General features: G+C 50.4%; 1 protein-coding gene across 3 annotated transcripts in view; it reads right to left on the bottom strand.

Annotated features, from left to right (window-relative positions):
* Positions 1-14,202, bottom strand: part of TMEM63B (transmembrane protein 63B) — a 48,509-nt gene that overhangs the window by 10,007 nt on the left and 24,300 nt on the right. For 2 of the 3 annotated variants that reach the window (XR_014589718.1, XM_083858174.1), the window contains exons 2-9: positions 9,112-9,319; positions 8,425-8,504; positions 6,889-6,927; positions 3,340-3,430; positions 1,955-1,992; positions 1,072-1,214; positions 752-803; positions 359-467 (exon numbers count right to left, since the gene is read on the bottom strand). Coding sequence is in view for 2 of the 3 variants with exons in the window: in XM_083858174.1 (XP_083714300.1) it covers positions 359-467; positions 752-803; positions 1,072-1,214; positions 1,955-1,992; positions 3,340-3,430; positions 6,889-6,927; positions 8,425-8,504; positions 9,112-9,297 (738 nt within the window). In the remaining variant the exon portion in view is untranslated. The remainder of the gene's footprint in view (positions 1-358; positions 468-751; positions 804-1,071; positions 1,215-1,954; positions 1,993-3,339; positions 3,431-6,888; positions 6,928-8,424; positions 8,505-9,111; positions 9,320-14,202) is intronic. The other variant, XM_083858175.1, reaches the window with a different exon arrangement.

The following is a 14,202-nucleotide window of genomic DNA, read 5'->3' as shown; positions in this document are numbered from 1 at the left end:
CTGCACCCAGATGCACTGCAGATTGACAGGCTAGGGACTTACACTGCAGGTGCCTGAACAGAAACACGGCTACCTTTCAGGAATGAAGAAGGCAAAAGCAGCTGGAACAACCCCTAAGGAAGAATGGGGTCCTTCCACATGTTTACCCAGTGCAGGCCTCTCCTGTTTCCCCCACAGGCAGTCATGGCAGCTACTCTGGATGTGATCTGCCTTTGGCCAGGCAGAATAAAAACAGCCAAATCATGACAGCGCTAAATTGCTGTGGAAATTGAGGTGCTCAGCATTGCCTCCAAGGATACCTGACTTGACCACAGGGCATGGGAAAATGTGCCTGGGAGAGTGGCCAGATCCTGCTCACCAAGTCATCCTCTTTGTAGCGCATCTTGGAAGTGTGCCGGCGCATGCTGTACACTGTCAGCAGCAGGTACAGGAAAGCAAAGGTGGTGTGCAGCCACAGCAGGTTATTCCTGTCACAAGGGAGACCACAAAGGTCAATGCAAGGTTGCTACTACAAGTCTGTGTATGGCTGGTCAGGCCCTGAAGGCACTGGGGCCATGAGTGTATTAGCATAGCACACAGATGCCCTACAACCAAATTCCAGGAGCTCAGTCTGGAAATTGGAGCAGGGACAGTAGCCTCACAGCAAGGGCAGAAATACAGCCTAAAGGAGATGAGGCTCTGCAGCAAGTGAACATTTACAAAACACCCCCTAAGGATCTCAATTACCCATCCCACCCCTGCCCACACATACCCAGACTTCAGGTTAGCGATAGTTGTCCTCCCAAAGCTGTAGGCATTGTTTTCTAGAGAGAAAGAGGCAGACACAAACATGTTCAGTTATACTGAGTGGGACAGAGCACCACTAGAGTGAGCTACAGCAAGAGTATCACCTGCAGAATACCTAAAAACCCAAGCTACACAGGATGACCCTGTGGATGCACTACACTCTAAGTGAGACAGCATTTGGTTTGTCTGTGTTAGTGCTGTCCTGCCCTCCACTACTACCCAGTGGTCTGGAACATGGTGTTGAAAGCAGATGCCCCAGCCCAGCCAAAGACTCCTTGTTCTCACCTAGCAGGTCCCCTGAGAAGTTGACAGGTAACACGATGCCCACAGAAAGCACACCCACAACCACGAGCAGCCCAATGATGTGCCTCTGGAAGGACAGGTAGTGCACTGCATCAACCCCGCACTTGTCCCGGATCTCATCATCCCTGCCAGGGAGAGAAAAGCTGTCAGGCAATTTTCTGCATTTCCTCAAGTGCTGGAGAAAAGCACAGGGTCACAGCTGCCCTCTTGACCTGAGCACATACAGCACCCCTTGTTCTGCCCTACAGAGCTGTAGCCAGACTCTAGATTTGGGAGCCCAGCACTCAGTCTTGAAGCAGCCTGGGCAGAAACCTGCCTGTGCAATGATTACACAGCCCCACTCCCTGTTCCCCAGGAGAGGAAACTGGACACCGTATACTCTTCAGGTGGGCCTTGCCTTCCCTGCTAAGATACAGATAGTGATGATATCCCACAGCATTCTGAATAGAACTGCTTGGGAGACTGCTCCTGTGCATCATCAAGCTTAGGGTGTCATAGCCATCCCTGAGACAGCAGCGCCCCTAGCAAGAGTGCCAGGGAGATGAGTATCTTCGCAGAGCAGTGGACAGTGTTTCTGAGATGGCACCAAGGTGGGGCAGTCATGGGCCTGGGTTCTCTCCTCTGTCACAGACACATTTTGTGATTCACTTATTTTGTCACTCACTTTTTTTGGTTTTAGGACTCCTCACATAGTCCTGTCTTTGCTTGTCCTCTCCAGAGGACAAACTTCACTTGTGCTCTTCAGAGAGGGGGTTGCAGCAAGGGCAGTGACTTCATGAAGCTGTATTGCACTGGGTATCTCAACAACCCTGCACTGCCCCTCCTTCCCCATGTGGGTCCCCCATACAGGTCCTGGGGCACTTACTTTATCCTGAAGATGGCTGTTAGCCAGGAGCAGAAACCCTGTGCAAAAAGAAAACAGGACAGTTTCACAACACTGTGTTCCTTTATCCCAGCTCCCTCCCTCAAAGGTTTCAGGTACCAGGCTGGTGTCCTTGCACCTCCACAGATGTGACTTGGGGGGGCAGACCACAAGCATTGGATGTGCAGAGCCACAGATGGGCCAAGGTGAAGGAGGTGACAATGTGACTCCATGGAGCACAACACAGGTTGGACTCTGCTGTGGGGCTGTTCCCTACCAACTGGCAGCTCAACCTTCCAGGCAACCCATGGGCTCCTGGCTAATATGGAAGCTCTCCAAAGCCATGGCAGACCTAGAAAATTCAGCCTACAGGTACTTCAGCCATCATGCTGGACAAGAGAAGCTCTGTAAGGACCTGGAAGGTAGGCTGGGCCAAGGCAGTACTCCTCAAAGGACACCTGGGGGAGCTTCACCCCCCATCCATCACACCCATTATCCTCCCCTTCAGCGAGGAAAAACCCAGTAGAGGGAGACTGCAGTGTGAGGAAGAGATGGCAAGTAAGTATTGTTTGTAATGCTGAGATTATAGGCTGGACAGATGCCTGTTAAGCCACAGTGATGTAGAGCCTATTATTTAAGCACACTGTTGTGGTGCATTTGAGATGTTGTGGTGCATTTGAGCTTTACCAAAGTTCTGCATGCTTTCGTTCCTTGTTTTGTAATGGTTTGTCCCTATATCCCCATGTTCAAACTCCTTTGGTTTTTCCCTGGTTGTGGGTCCTGTCTGTCACCCTGCAACCCTGCCCAGAAGCCTGGAAAATTCTGGTGGGACTGTGAGGTGATTCGGCAAGTTCTCGGTTCCTCTCCCTCTTTTATGTGTAAGATTGTTCTACTGATTGTCTTTTTGTTCTGGGTTACTCCCCCTCTCTTTGGGGATTGCTTCTAGATCACCCCCTGCCCCTTTACAGCCCCCTGTACTTAAGCCGAAACCCAAGGGCAAAACCTCACTCTGTACGTGGGGCAGCCCTCTGGGTGAAATAAAGCCTAGTTGAAGCCCACGTGGGAGTCTTCCTTTCTTCTTCCACACCATTTGCCACACTTCTGCCTGAGGCCAGACCCACAAGACTGGAAAGGTACTAAGCAGTACCCCTCAATGTGGATTTGGGGAAAGAGCTAGCCAGCAGCAGCTCCAAACCCCTGCATTGCTGGTGCCCAGTCTAAGAGCTGCGTAGTTCCTTGAGCTCTACACTACACTTACACACTACAAGATGTGGGACTTAAGGCCCAGGAACAGGCAAAAGTGTTCCTTCTGCAGAGCCCTTGGTTCAGCCAAGCCATGGGCTCCTGGCCCCACAAAGGCAAAGCGTTTGACTCTTGTGGCTACTCACGTTGTCCCTCTGGTCGAAGTCCACAGAGCTGGAGACAGAGGTGAGGCGCTCATAGCGGTCGTGGTTGTCAGAATGCAGGGCGGAGGCTACGCTAAAATGACAAGGGGAGGTGAGGGAGAAGGTTAGAAGATGCGAAGAGGCCGCCTGGCCAGGAACCAAGAGCACCCAGGAGACGAGAGGTTAATTCAGGTCAGTTTGCACCCGGTGAGATGGATAAGGTAAGATCAGAGGTAGCAGTAAAGAGAGAACCCTCCTCCGATGGCATGCTGAGCCTGGCAAAGCCCATGGAGGCTACTTGTTCAGCACCTTCTGAAAGGCACCCAATACTATGTGGCAGTCTCTGCAAGGAGAGGCTGGCAGAGGCTGCCACAGAGGAGAGGTGAGGTCTGTTTAGCACAGGGTTTAGACAGCAGAAAGGAAGCGAGAACTGGAGGCTGCCACAGCTCCTCTGGCTCTGGCATAGTTGGAGAGGCACTTGGGAATGGCTCCTGTCCTGGAGGACCTAGCTCATCTTCAAGAAGAGGAAGGAAGGAGTCTGGTGGGCTGCATCCTACTACACCAGTCCTCCCCACCCTTAGTTCTTCAGTGCAGGAGAAAGAATGCAGCTGACCGGAGCCAGGCTCAGTGCAACCTGCTTCTCAGCCTCAGCTGAGGCTCTAGCCTGGAAATCCCTTGAGGAGGAATAGGGCAGACAGCTAGAAGTGAATGTCTCCATGGTAAAGGACAGGAAAGCAAAAGGGGTGAATATCATGAAGCCACTTTAATCCAGTCAGAGGCAGGGACCTAGAGGAAGAACCTGCAGCAGAAGCATCCAAGGCTGACAATAGCCCCCACTATAAATAGAGACAGAGGGCAGCTGGAAAAGGAAGTAAGAAAATGGTCCAGAGACCTAAATTAAATAGCACTTGCAAGATGACAACAGCAGGCTGGGATCTTGTAGGTGCAAGAAGAGATATGACTGATCTGAAAGCTAGAAACAAAGGGGAAAAAAAACCCAAATGAAAATATGGTCTCCCTGTAGTCAGTACAGGCTCAAGGAGGGTAAGATGGGCAAGAACACAGAGAAACAGCTGTGAGAGACAAGTGCTAGAGAGGAGGTGGATGACACTATAGGAAGGAGAACAAGCAGAGATCCTCATGGGCATTCTGAAGGAAAGTGGATGAGACACATGGCCTCTCTAACAGCAGGGCAGCACCTGCTGAGTCCCCAGTTCCTAGCTGGAAATAACAGAGACAGGGCAAAGGAGATTAGCTGAAGGTCAGGGACTACAGCAGTGCAGATTAGACAGTGATGTGCAGCCTTGCCTCTGTGCAGCCCAACACTCTGCCCGGCTGGAGGGAGAGTATTTGACCCAGCTCCCAAACCTTCAGCTCTTTATAATCACAGAGGGCTTGCAGCTGGGCACATGGAGCAAGGGTGAATGTCTGCTGAAGAGAAATTTCTGCCCTGAGGAAAGCCCAGCATGATGACACCACGAGCTTTTGGATAACCAGGATAACTCAGCTCTGTGCGGGGGGATGCAATGACAATAATCAGGATGACCTGAAGTGTTTAGAAGACAGAGAATGCAAAACCTTGCCAAAGATGGAACACTGAACAGGAAGCTCCAACAGCACCTGCACCTGGATGGAGACTTATTAAAGCAAAGCACTGATAGTGCAAATGGGTGAAAGCAAGATTGCCCCAATTCACAAGATTAAGGTGGGACCATGCATGATGCGGGTTTGATGCAGACCCTGCCAGGGAAGGAGAAGGACAGGCACAGCTAGCATCAGGCTGAAGGAATCACAGGTTCCAACGGGGCAGGCCACGCATGCCGTGGAAAGGGCTTGCTGGGGTGTGAAGCTGGAGGTGACTGCACAGCTGGCAAGCCCCACAGGGCTCTGTGATCACTTCCCTCATACACAGAGGTGCAAGTGGGTTGCTCCCAGTGCAGATCGAGTTGCCAACTGAGACTGTTGATGGCTCCTGCAAGCTCTGACAAGTCACAGGACAAGGGCACTTGCTGGTCTCAGGGAAAGGGAACATATCAGAGGAGGATGCCCTCTCCCACAAAGAACAATGTTGTACATTCAGGGGCTGGGAGCACCAGGTGACATATACATGCTCCTAACCCACCACCTGTCACTGCACTCCCCAGCAGAGAACAGCTGGGATGGGAATGTGCCATTAGCCTTGAGGAGCACAGACAGAATGAGACTTCCTCATCAAGTTCTGCAGGTTTTTGGAGGTTTCTGGCTGCTAACACTGTCCCAGCTCATGCAGTAGCTTTAGGGGTGGTATGTGTGGTGTGTGTGGAGCAGATGGCTCTAGCAAGCTCAAATGAAAAACAGGGGCAATAAGAAGTGGCCCTCTGGAGAGAGACAAGCACCTGTGAGGATAGAGGAAGTGCCCCCCTAAAAAATCCTCAGAGCATGATGGCTCTACTACCTCTGCCTTACTCCCCCCACAAGATGTTAGCAGTGAAAAGTTGCCAGACACACCTGAAGCAGGGCCAACCACTAGTGAAGTAGTCAAGCATGAGCGAGAGGTCCCCTCTGTGCCATGTACCACAGTGACCACCAGTTCTGTTTTAACAATTTCAACAAGAGCAAGGATCAGCTGCAAAAACAGGCACATTCTTGTACCCTCTTTGAGACAGTAGCTGGCCCCTGCTTTGAAAGTGGGAAAAGGAGGCTGCAGCTTGCTGCCCTGGCCTCAGACACAAATCAGTGCGGCTGAAGTGACGATGGCAGGCTGTGACTGCCAGCTGATCATCCCCTCTGCAGCACATACCACTCAACCAGTCAGCAAGGCACAGGAGATGGTCTTTTCTCAGGCACAAAAGCAGCAAGAAAGAGGTAAGAACAGGGAGGACAGTCCATGGCAGGACTTAATGGGCACCATGAGGCCAAGGTGATGAAGGATGCTTTCAGCAGCAAAAGGTTTCTTCCACAGGGGAAGAGAGAAAAAAAAATCAAGGGTGCTGCCTTGCTGGGTGTGGGTTTAGGTGGCAAGGGACAAAGATTGCCCTGGTCACAACAGCCTCATGGGATAAAAAAGGAAAGACAGTAATCTTACCAGACCCTCTGTGCATCTGCCTACCCTTGCAGATGGTGAGGGAACAGCTCTTGTAGCAACCTGGCAAAGAAGGACCAGGCAAAGTAGCCTCCCCTGCACCTGAGTGACCTGAGTGTACTGTGGGCTCAGGCAAGCAGGTTTGTTTACTTCTATCCTAAGGCAGGATAGCAAATAGAGCAAAAGCAGATAGAGCAGGGCATGTGATACAGCACCCTCTGCCTTGGTCAGGACTGAGAGCTCCCTAGCACGGCTGCTCCCAAGGAGCATTTAAAGGCTACTAGGGGAAAATCAGGGTACATTCAGCTGTGGTAGTGGATGACACAAAGGGGAGGGAAAGAAGAGCACAAATCCACTGAGAGACAAAAATTCATGCCCAAACTCCCAGCCATTTAGATTAGTTCAGAAGCAAGATAGCTGCAAGAAAAAAAAGAGAGAGAGGTTGTGAGCAAGAAAGAGAGAAGAAATGAGACCCTGAAAAAACAACATACTATTCCCGCTCCTCTCTTTCCGTCTCCCAGCGTCGGCGCCTGGGGGCACAGAAACAGAAAGGGAGAGGTTACAACCATGGGAGTAGGTGCTGAGTTCTCCTCTATTGCAGGGAACTATGCATCCAACATGGCTCTCCATCATCCTGAGGAAGAGAAACCTGCCAAATGGTCAGGCTGGAGAAGAGCTTCCTTCCAGAGCCCAGCAACACCTCAAGTCACAGCAATCTGGAATACCCACTGGTCCGGGGGCAGAATACTGAAGCTGAAGGCTTCACTGGGAAGGTGATCTGGCTCCATACCATGGACATTGCAGGGAGCTCCTGAGTGACAGGATCAGGTAGGAGAGACTGCAGGGACTGCCTGGCTGCTATCTGAGCTCCCCTTCCCATATATCTCCTCCCCAAACAGGCAACAAACACTCATGCATCCCTCTCCTGAAAATCTCATCCTACCCCACAGATGAGCATAGGCTCCTCCCTGTGACCGCAGTCCCATTGATCCGCAGCCACCTGTCCCTCTCCCTGTGCTCTCCCTCTCCAAACAGCTGGCACCTTTCTCTCTGGCTTTCTGTCTACACCCACTGCTTGCACTCTCTTGCACCCAAGGTGCTCAAGCATTGCCTCAGAGAAAATCCAGCCCTCTCTCCCCACCAGAGGCCAGGGCTGTGCAGCCCCCCACCGTAGCTTCCTGCCAGTGCCTGGATCCAGAGTGCTTAACCCTGCTGCTCTCTCTCCACTGAGGTCTCCTATGATTATTCCTTTCTCCTTGTTTCCCTTCCACTACCTCTGTACAGTTGATTTCCCCAGCCAGACCAGGAAAAGATGGGCAGAGGAGCCACAGGGACATAGCTGCTCATCTAACCCTATTCAGGACCACTTACTTAAACCAGAAGAATTCCTGGTTTGATGCTGGGGAAAAAACAACTCTTTCTAGTGCTGTGCAGGGAATGTTCCCTCTGCTGTGGAGCTTCCATCCCCAGTGGGCCTCGGCTTTTGCTCACAGACACTGTAGCCCACAAATGCATTGGGCAGGACGGATCCACACCCAGACCAATTCATCAGCACTTGGGATGTGAGCTAAGCTCGCATAAGCACAGCAGCACCGCACCTGGAAAAGCAGCATACTACTGTCAAGTGCTCTTAACAAGAACTGCATCCAGCAGAGTCACAAAGACATCTTCAGAGGCTTAATAAAGCTTTTAGTGTGGCAGCCCTCACCCTTCCTGTGACCTCTTGTTCCTCTCCTCCCTCCATCTGCTGTTCCTCTCTAAGGACCCCTGCACATCTCTGTCACTAAAGGGACCATAAGTGATATGGAGCCAGCAGGAACCACTCCATGTTTTGGGAGAAAGATGCTGTAACAAAAAAGCCAGTAAGTGGGGATTTCTTCCTATTCCTAGAGCTCAGGGGATGCAACTGGCACATTTGCCTCTCCTCTCCAGCTGCTCAGGCACACAAAATGGGATTTATCCCTTTACCTCACAGCAAAGAAGGGCACTACACAGATCTTATTCCCTTGCCACTCTCCCATGCTTACCTGTCAGCATCAGTCACTAGGGCCAGGCGTCCATAGTCCCAAGCAACTTTACGCAAAATTGAAAAGACAAACAACAGTGCCTGAAAGAGACCAAAAGAGAAGCTGTGAGAAAAGAAATTGTCCAACTCTGTCCCCGTCCTCTGCATGCAGACCACAGGAACAAGGAGGTTAGGAGGGGACAGAGTCCTCAGTTAAGAGCACAAGTTCCCCAGGACTGTTAAATCAGACTATCTGGACAGCTGTGGGAGGCAGAGGTCCAGGATGCAACACAGTAGTTAAGGTAATCCCCACAGGACCAAAAAGCCCTGGGTTCTTAGAAGTCAAAATTACAGCTATACCATTTGTGGTCCCACAGCTTCTAAGGAGGAATGTGCAAAGCCATTGGGTGGATAAAGCTGCAGCAACTTGGCAACATAAGTGGGAGTTTTGGGATGCAGGACTGACTCAACATCACCCCCATCCTTATGGCTGCAACACCCTTCCATGGGGCTCAGTGTGGTGGTATCGGAGCTAAGTCAATAGTGGCTAAGCCCACAGTGTCTAGGAGACATGATCAGGGCCAGAATGTCAGCCAGCAGCTAAGTCAGGGATGGCATTTGGGGCCCTCAACCCTAATCATCTGATCAGTGTCCTTGTTTTGTGGTTAGTTAGGGGAGAAGTGTTGAAGCAACAGCAAGGCAGACTTACGAGAAAGCACATAAAGTCAAGGGCTAGGACGGTGGGCACCCCTCCGAAGGGCAGCCCCTGCAGCACAGTGCTGCGGATGCGGGCACTGTAGCAGTAGTCCTTGGTCGTGCTGTTGTTGTTGTTGCATGTGGGAGTTTTGCAGGGGGACCCTACTGAGCCCAGCGTGGCGATGACGTAGGGAAGCATCTCTACAGCTTCATCGTCTTCCCTGGGGAAAGGAGAGAAAGAGCTGGTTAGACCCACGTTGGTGTGATGACAACGTAGCCCTGTTAGAGTTGGAGACCCATCTTGCCTGCCAGCTCAGGCCTCTCTGTGCTGCAGGACTTTCCTGGGACCAGTGTCCAGGGACAAGGTCATCTGAGAGGCCTGCTGAGTTTGGTGGTGCCAGAAGAACTCATATGCTCCAGCAGCTATGGTCCCACCATGGAGTCCCAGAACTCCCTTCCTTGTTTGTCCACTCTTACACCATTTGGACACAGCTGTCTCACAGATTACTTTTCTGCCTGAGAAGACGGTGTCTCAGCTCCCCCTCCTCAGCAGGAAAAGCATTTAGGTACAGGAAAAAGTGAAAGGGTGGGGTGGATGGGGCATGAAGTCACGTCTGGATGATAGAAACAAACTGCCATAGGACAGTTGCTGCATCATGATCCCACAATTTCCTCTGCCTGGCTGCATAAAGCCATTAGCTTTATTAGGCTGAATCATCACCCTCTCTTCACTGCGGGCCTTAGCCTCCAGCTCCCAGGGCACCCATCAAGGGCTGGTCACATCCCCTGCTTGTTTTCTCTCCTTCCCCTGACTTGGAGGCATTTAGATGCAAGCACACAGGGTAGAAAGGAGGTGTAGGCTCTACTATTTATCGGGTCAAATATTTTGTTTATTTCAGTGCCTTCCCCAAACTGTTACAAGACCCACAGTGGCATGCAGGTCAGCATCATTGCTTGGACATGGGGAGGTCCTCCTGTGCAGAGCAGCTCCGTGAGAAACAGATTATTATGGTAGCAATGGATAAATGCAAACTCAGTAACTCAGAGAAGGACACGCTGACAGCAGAAACACAACTACTTTTCGAAACAGGGCTGAGAAAATCCCATCAGTTGCAGAAGGAACAGTGATAACAGGCAGATAACAGGCTTTTGATCCCTAAACCATTCCTCTTAATCCAGCATCCACAAATTATCCCAAATTCCTCACTACTACCATGAACCACACAGAAAGGCTGGATAGCACAGTATCACTTCTGGGCAATGCCTGGGTTTATTTTTTCCCCAGAAATGCCATCGCCTGCCCAAAGGATGTGAAAGCTGCCACCACCACTGTCCTTCAAGCTCTGCATTGTTTGGTGACATTAGCAGAGGGGATGCAGGGCTCTTACCTCCTGCTCACGTGTATCATCCTGGCCATCTCCTGCCTGGCTGCAGAGATTTATCAGCATCACAGCACAACACTAGCTGGATAATGACCACAAAACGATTTCCTGCGGTGACCTAGAGAGCTCTGCTTCAAAGTGATCCCTCCCTGCTCAGCTCGAATGGGTGCACAGCTACAAACCAGATGAAGCATTGATGACAAAGGCCAGCCCCAAAAGCAAAAGCCCAGCTGGGTGCAGGCATTGAGAGGGGGTCAGCCAAATTAGAAAAGCCACAAAGCAGCCTGTTAAGACATAATTCACAGGTACAGAGGTGGAGCAGGGCTGCCTAGTGCAGAACAAGGGAGCAGAAAAGCAGGACAAAGACAAGCCAAGACGTGAGATCACAGCTGGGAATAAATTGGGAAGACAGGGTAACTCACCCTGGCTGAATTAACTACAGACTCAAAAGCTCTAGGGGAGTGATGGGAAAAAATGATGAGATGAGACTCAAAGGAATATCAGACATTTTGGAGCATGAATGGTTACACCATTCTAGATGAATCTAGATGAACTGAATGAAAAAAAAAAAGAAATATCTCTCAATCCTCTTTTGGGGAACCTTGTAAACTTTCAGCAATGAGTTCCAGATTTTGAGTAAAGACCACAATCCTACTGTAACACTGCAGCCTTGAGCTCTCCTTGTATAGTGAAAAAAAAAGAAAAGAAGAAAAGCATTTGCTTTTTCTAGTCCTACTAAGTTCACTACTAAGTGCTCTCCCCTTCCCAGGACACAAGATGTCTTCTAGCTCTAACCATTCACCCACACATCCCCTGACACATTCTCTCTTCTGACCCTCTGGAAAGGTGACCACAACCATATACAACATCTGGGCAGGGAAATGACCTTGACTGCCAGAACAGCTCTCTGATGGCTCTCAGCATCTCCCCTCACACTACTCCTCACGTGGCTGAGCAAGATTTACTTCGCTGACAGCATCTTTGCATATTGAGGAAAAGCATCTCTGTCATCAGGCTGCAAATCCCCCTGCCCTGAGTAGCCAAAGTAAATTAGAAGCCAGCCATGTCCCAGAGCAAATCACTCTTTCCAATACACCTGGCTGATGCTTCTCATCTTCTCACTCCACTTCACCACACATGGTGTCACTTTGGAGTCACTTCCTCTTGACAAATCTGAATGACTCCAGGGTATTGGCAGATTTTAGGTACCTTGCTGCAGATTACCTTTTCTGGGTCATTAATAGCAAAGGACCTCATCACTCTGCTATTGTCACATTAAAATTGCTAGTTCACTCCTTGACTTTGTGGAATCTCAGCCAATTTTTGAGCCAGAACTCTACATCTCCTCCAATAGACAGTTTTCTTAACAGTTTTCTGTAAGAAATTTCAGAGGTTTTCTGAACATCCAAGCAAGTTACACAAGTTTGCCAGATGCTGTTATTTTGCCACAGTATTGAAAGACTTGCAGCAGAACAGGGAACTATGATTTTCCTCAGCAGACACCAAACCATTTACCTCATTCTTGCATGTTTTATAGCCCCATTTTTCCAGTTGTCTTTCTTAAAAGAAATGAGGCTCATATGCTCAAATTGCCCACAACCCTATCTAAATACTATTTATACAAATCATTACATCCTGACGACAAATTCTGCAAGCCTATGGGTAATTTAAGACACATTTCAGAGAGACAGGTCCCAGAGATATACTTTTTCCCTGAAGCCTAGAGGATGGACTGGATATAAACCTTCCCAACCTCCTCAGTAACCCAGCCAGAACATGCAGCAATGGAAAAGATGTGGCTCATGCCCAAGGCTTACACTGTCTTTTCATGAGCTGAGTCAGGAGGCACAGAAGCAGTCCACACCATCCTTAGTTATGCAACCTCCCACCCAGCTGGTAAGCACAAGGGGCTCCCCATTGAGACAGAGGTGCTTCAGGTGTGTGGAGGCTGGGAAAAACTCACAGCAATGTTCAGAGCACTTGTGCCCTTCTAGCTGTCCCAGCTACAAGAATATCTGGCAGCAGACTATCACTTTAGGTCAGACCCACCAGGGTTCTTTTGGGATTACACCACCAACCAGGCAACTAATAAAAATGCTTTGGCAACCAACTCTGCAGTCTTCATCAATAGTGCCTACTTAGTACCCTTCACCAAAGGCCTTTCCTAGGACTCTTTCAGCTGGTTTCCCAGACAGTGCAACCCATAGGCCTGGCAATAGCTCTTTCCTTGCATTTGGTTTGCACCTTGGTCTCAGATGCTCACTCCAGAGGACTCTGCCCCAGCCTCAGCCAGCAGGGCACACTGCAGTGTGTCCTGTGCTGCAAGGTGCAGGGCTGCCCCTGGAGGCAGCTGATGTTGGGTACAGTGTTTCAGTCAAAGCACAGGCAGGAAGGAAAGGTGGTACTTGCAGCACACACAGTCTTATGGTACAGAAGCACAGTTCCCAATTATGAAAGGAATTCCATTCCACACCCTTCCAGCAGTGTGGGAGGGATAAGGGGACTTTTCTAGCAACAGCTGCTCTCCTCAGCTCAAATACACACTGAAGGCAGAGGTGGTTTTGCAAAGCTTTCTGTTTTGATGCCAAAGTCCCCCTCTGGGGAAGGACCCTGCATGTTTCCTTACGCCTCATGCTGCTACCACAGGTTAAAGGAGCATCTCTGACCTCACAAATTGTGCTGCACCAGTACATGGCCAAAGGTGCCTTTCCTGGCCCCTCCTTCCCCTTAAAGGCTGTAGGTGAGGGCAAGCTTGGCTCAGCCTGGGCTGAGATGCCAACATCAGCATGAGCTCCTGAGCATCGAGACAAGATGCAGGCAGTTGGTGGGAAGTTACTGTGAAGCTGGAGTGGTGGGAACCAGCTCAAGGTATCCAAGCCCTTTCCTGAGCACAAGCATGGCTTGTCACCACAGAATGTAGTGGGGCCAAAGATACAGTAAGAGCAGGACATCAAACCAGGTTCCATGCAAGCCCCAGAGGCTTCCTCTCCTGCACTCTGCATAATTAATGCTCATTTCCTCAAAACAGCAAAGACAGACTTGCCAAAAGGCATTTATGACTCTTATTCAGCAATACTGGACCCCATCCCCTTCTCTGTTAATGGTAGGAAGAAGGAAGAGAGGAAGCTTCTCCCATCCATAGAGAAGCCTGTTCCCTGCCCCACAGCACTCCCTACATTCCCCAGCAGGACCAGCATGTCCACAGTGTCCCATGTTTTCACCAACACATGTCAGGAGCAAAGGCATACAGCTTCCTGCCTTAAGTCCCTAAAGCACATCCCACCTGGTGCTGCAGCCCCAGGTTCTGCCTGTTAAGCCCTGTGCAAACACAGCCCTGAGAACTGCTGTTCTTGAGAGCTTGGTGGCCTCAGCAGGGCAGGGCAGGACTTCTCTTCCTCCTTGTCTTTGTCCCTGGCCTGCAGGTGGGCACCCAAATGAGGACCCAAACAACAACCAAGCAAGCCTCCACACTCCCATCCATCCGTTGCAAAGAGGAAAAAAAGGCAGAATGAGTCTGAGAAGGCCAAGATTACATGCCTTGGTCCTTCACTGCTATGACTCTGGCTGCAAGTGTGCATCAGGATACTTATGGAGTCATCCCACAGTTTGGCAAGGGGGTGACATGCAGTAGAGGTCTGAGGGGCTCTTGCAGGCAGGGGATTGGGAGGTGCCTGCTGAGGAGGCTGCCTGTCCCACTGAACCCTGCTGAAGCACTGTAAGGC

Source organism: Zosterops lateralis (assembly GCF_965231275.1).
Source record: "Zosterops lateralis genome assembly, chromosome: 3".
Lineage (NCBI taxonomy): Eukaryota > Metazoa > Chordata > Aves > Passeriformes > Zosteropidae > Zosterops > Zosterops lateralis.
Note: the sequence above shows the minus strand (reverse complement) of the source record. Positions and strands in the feature narration are given on the sequence as shown.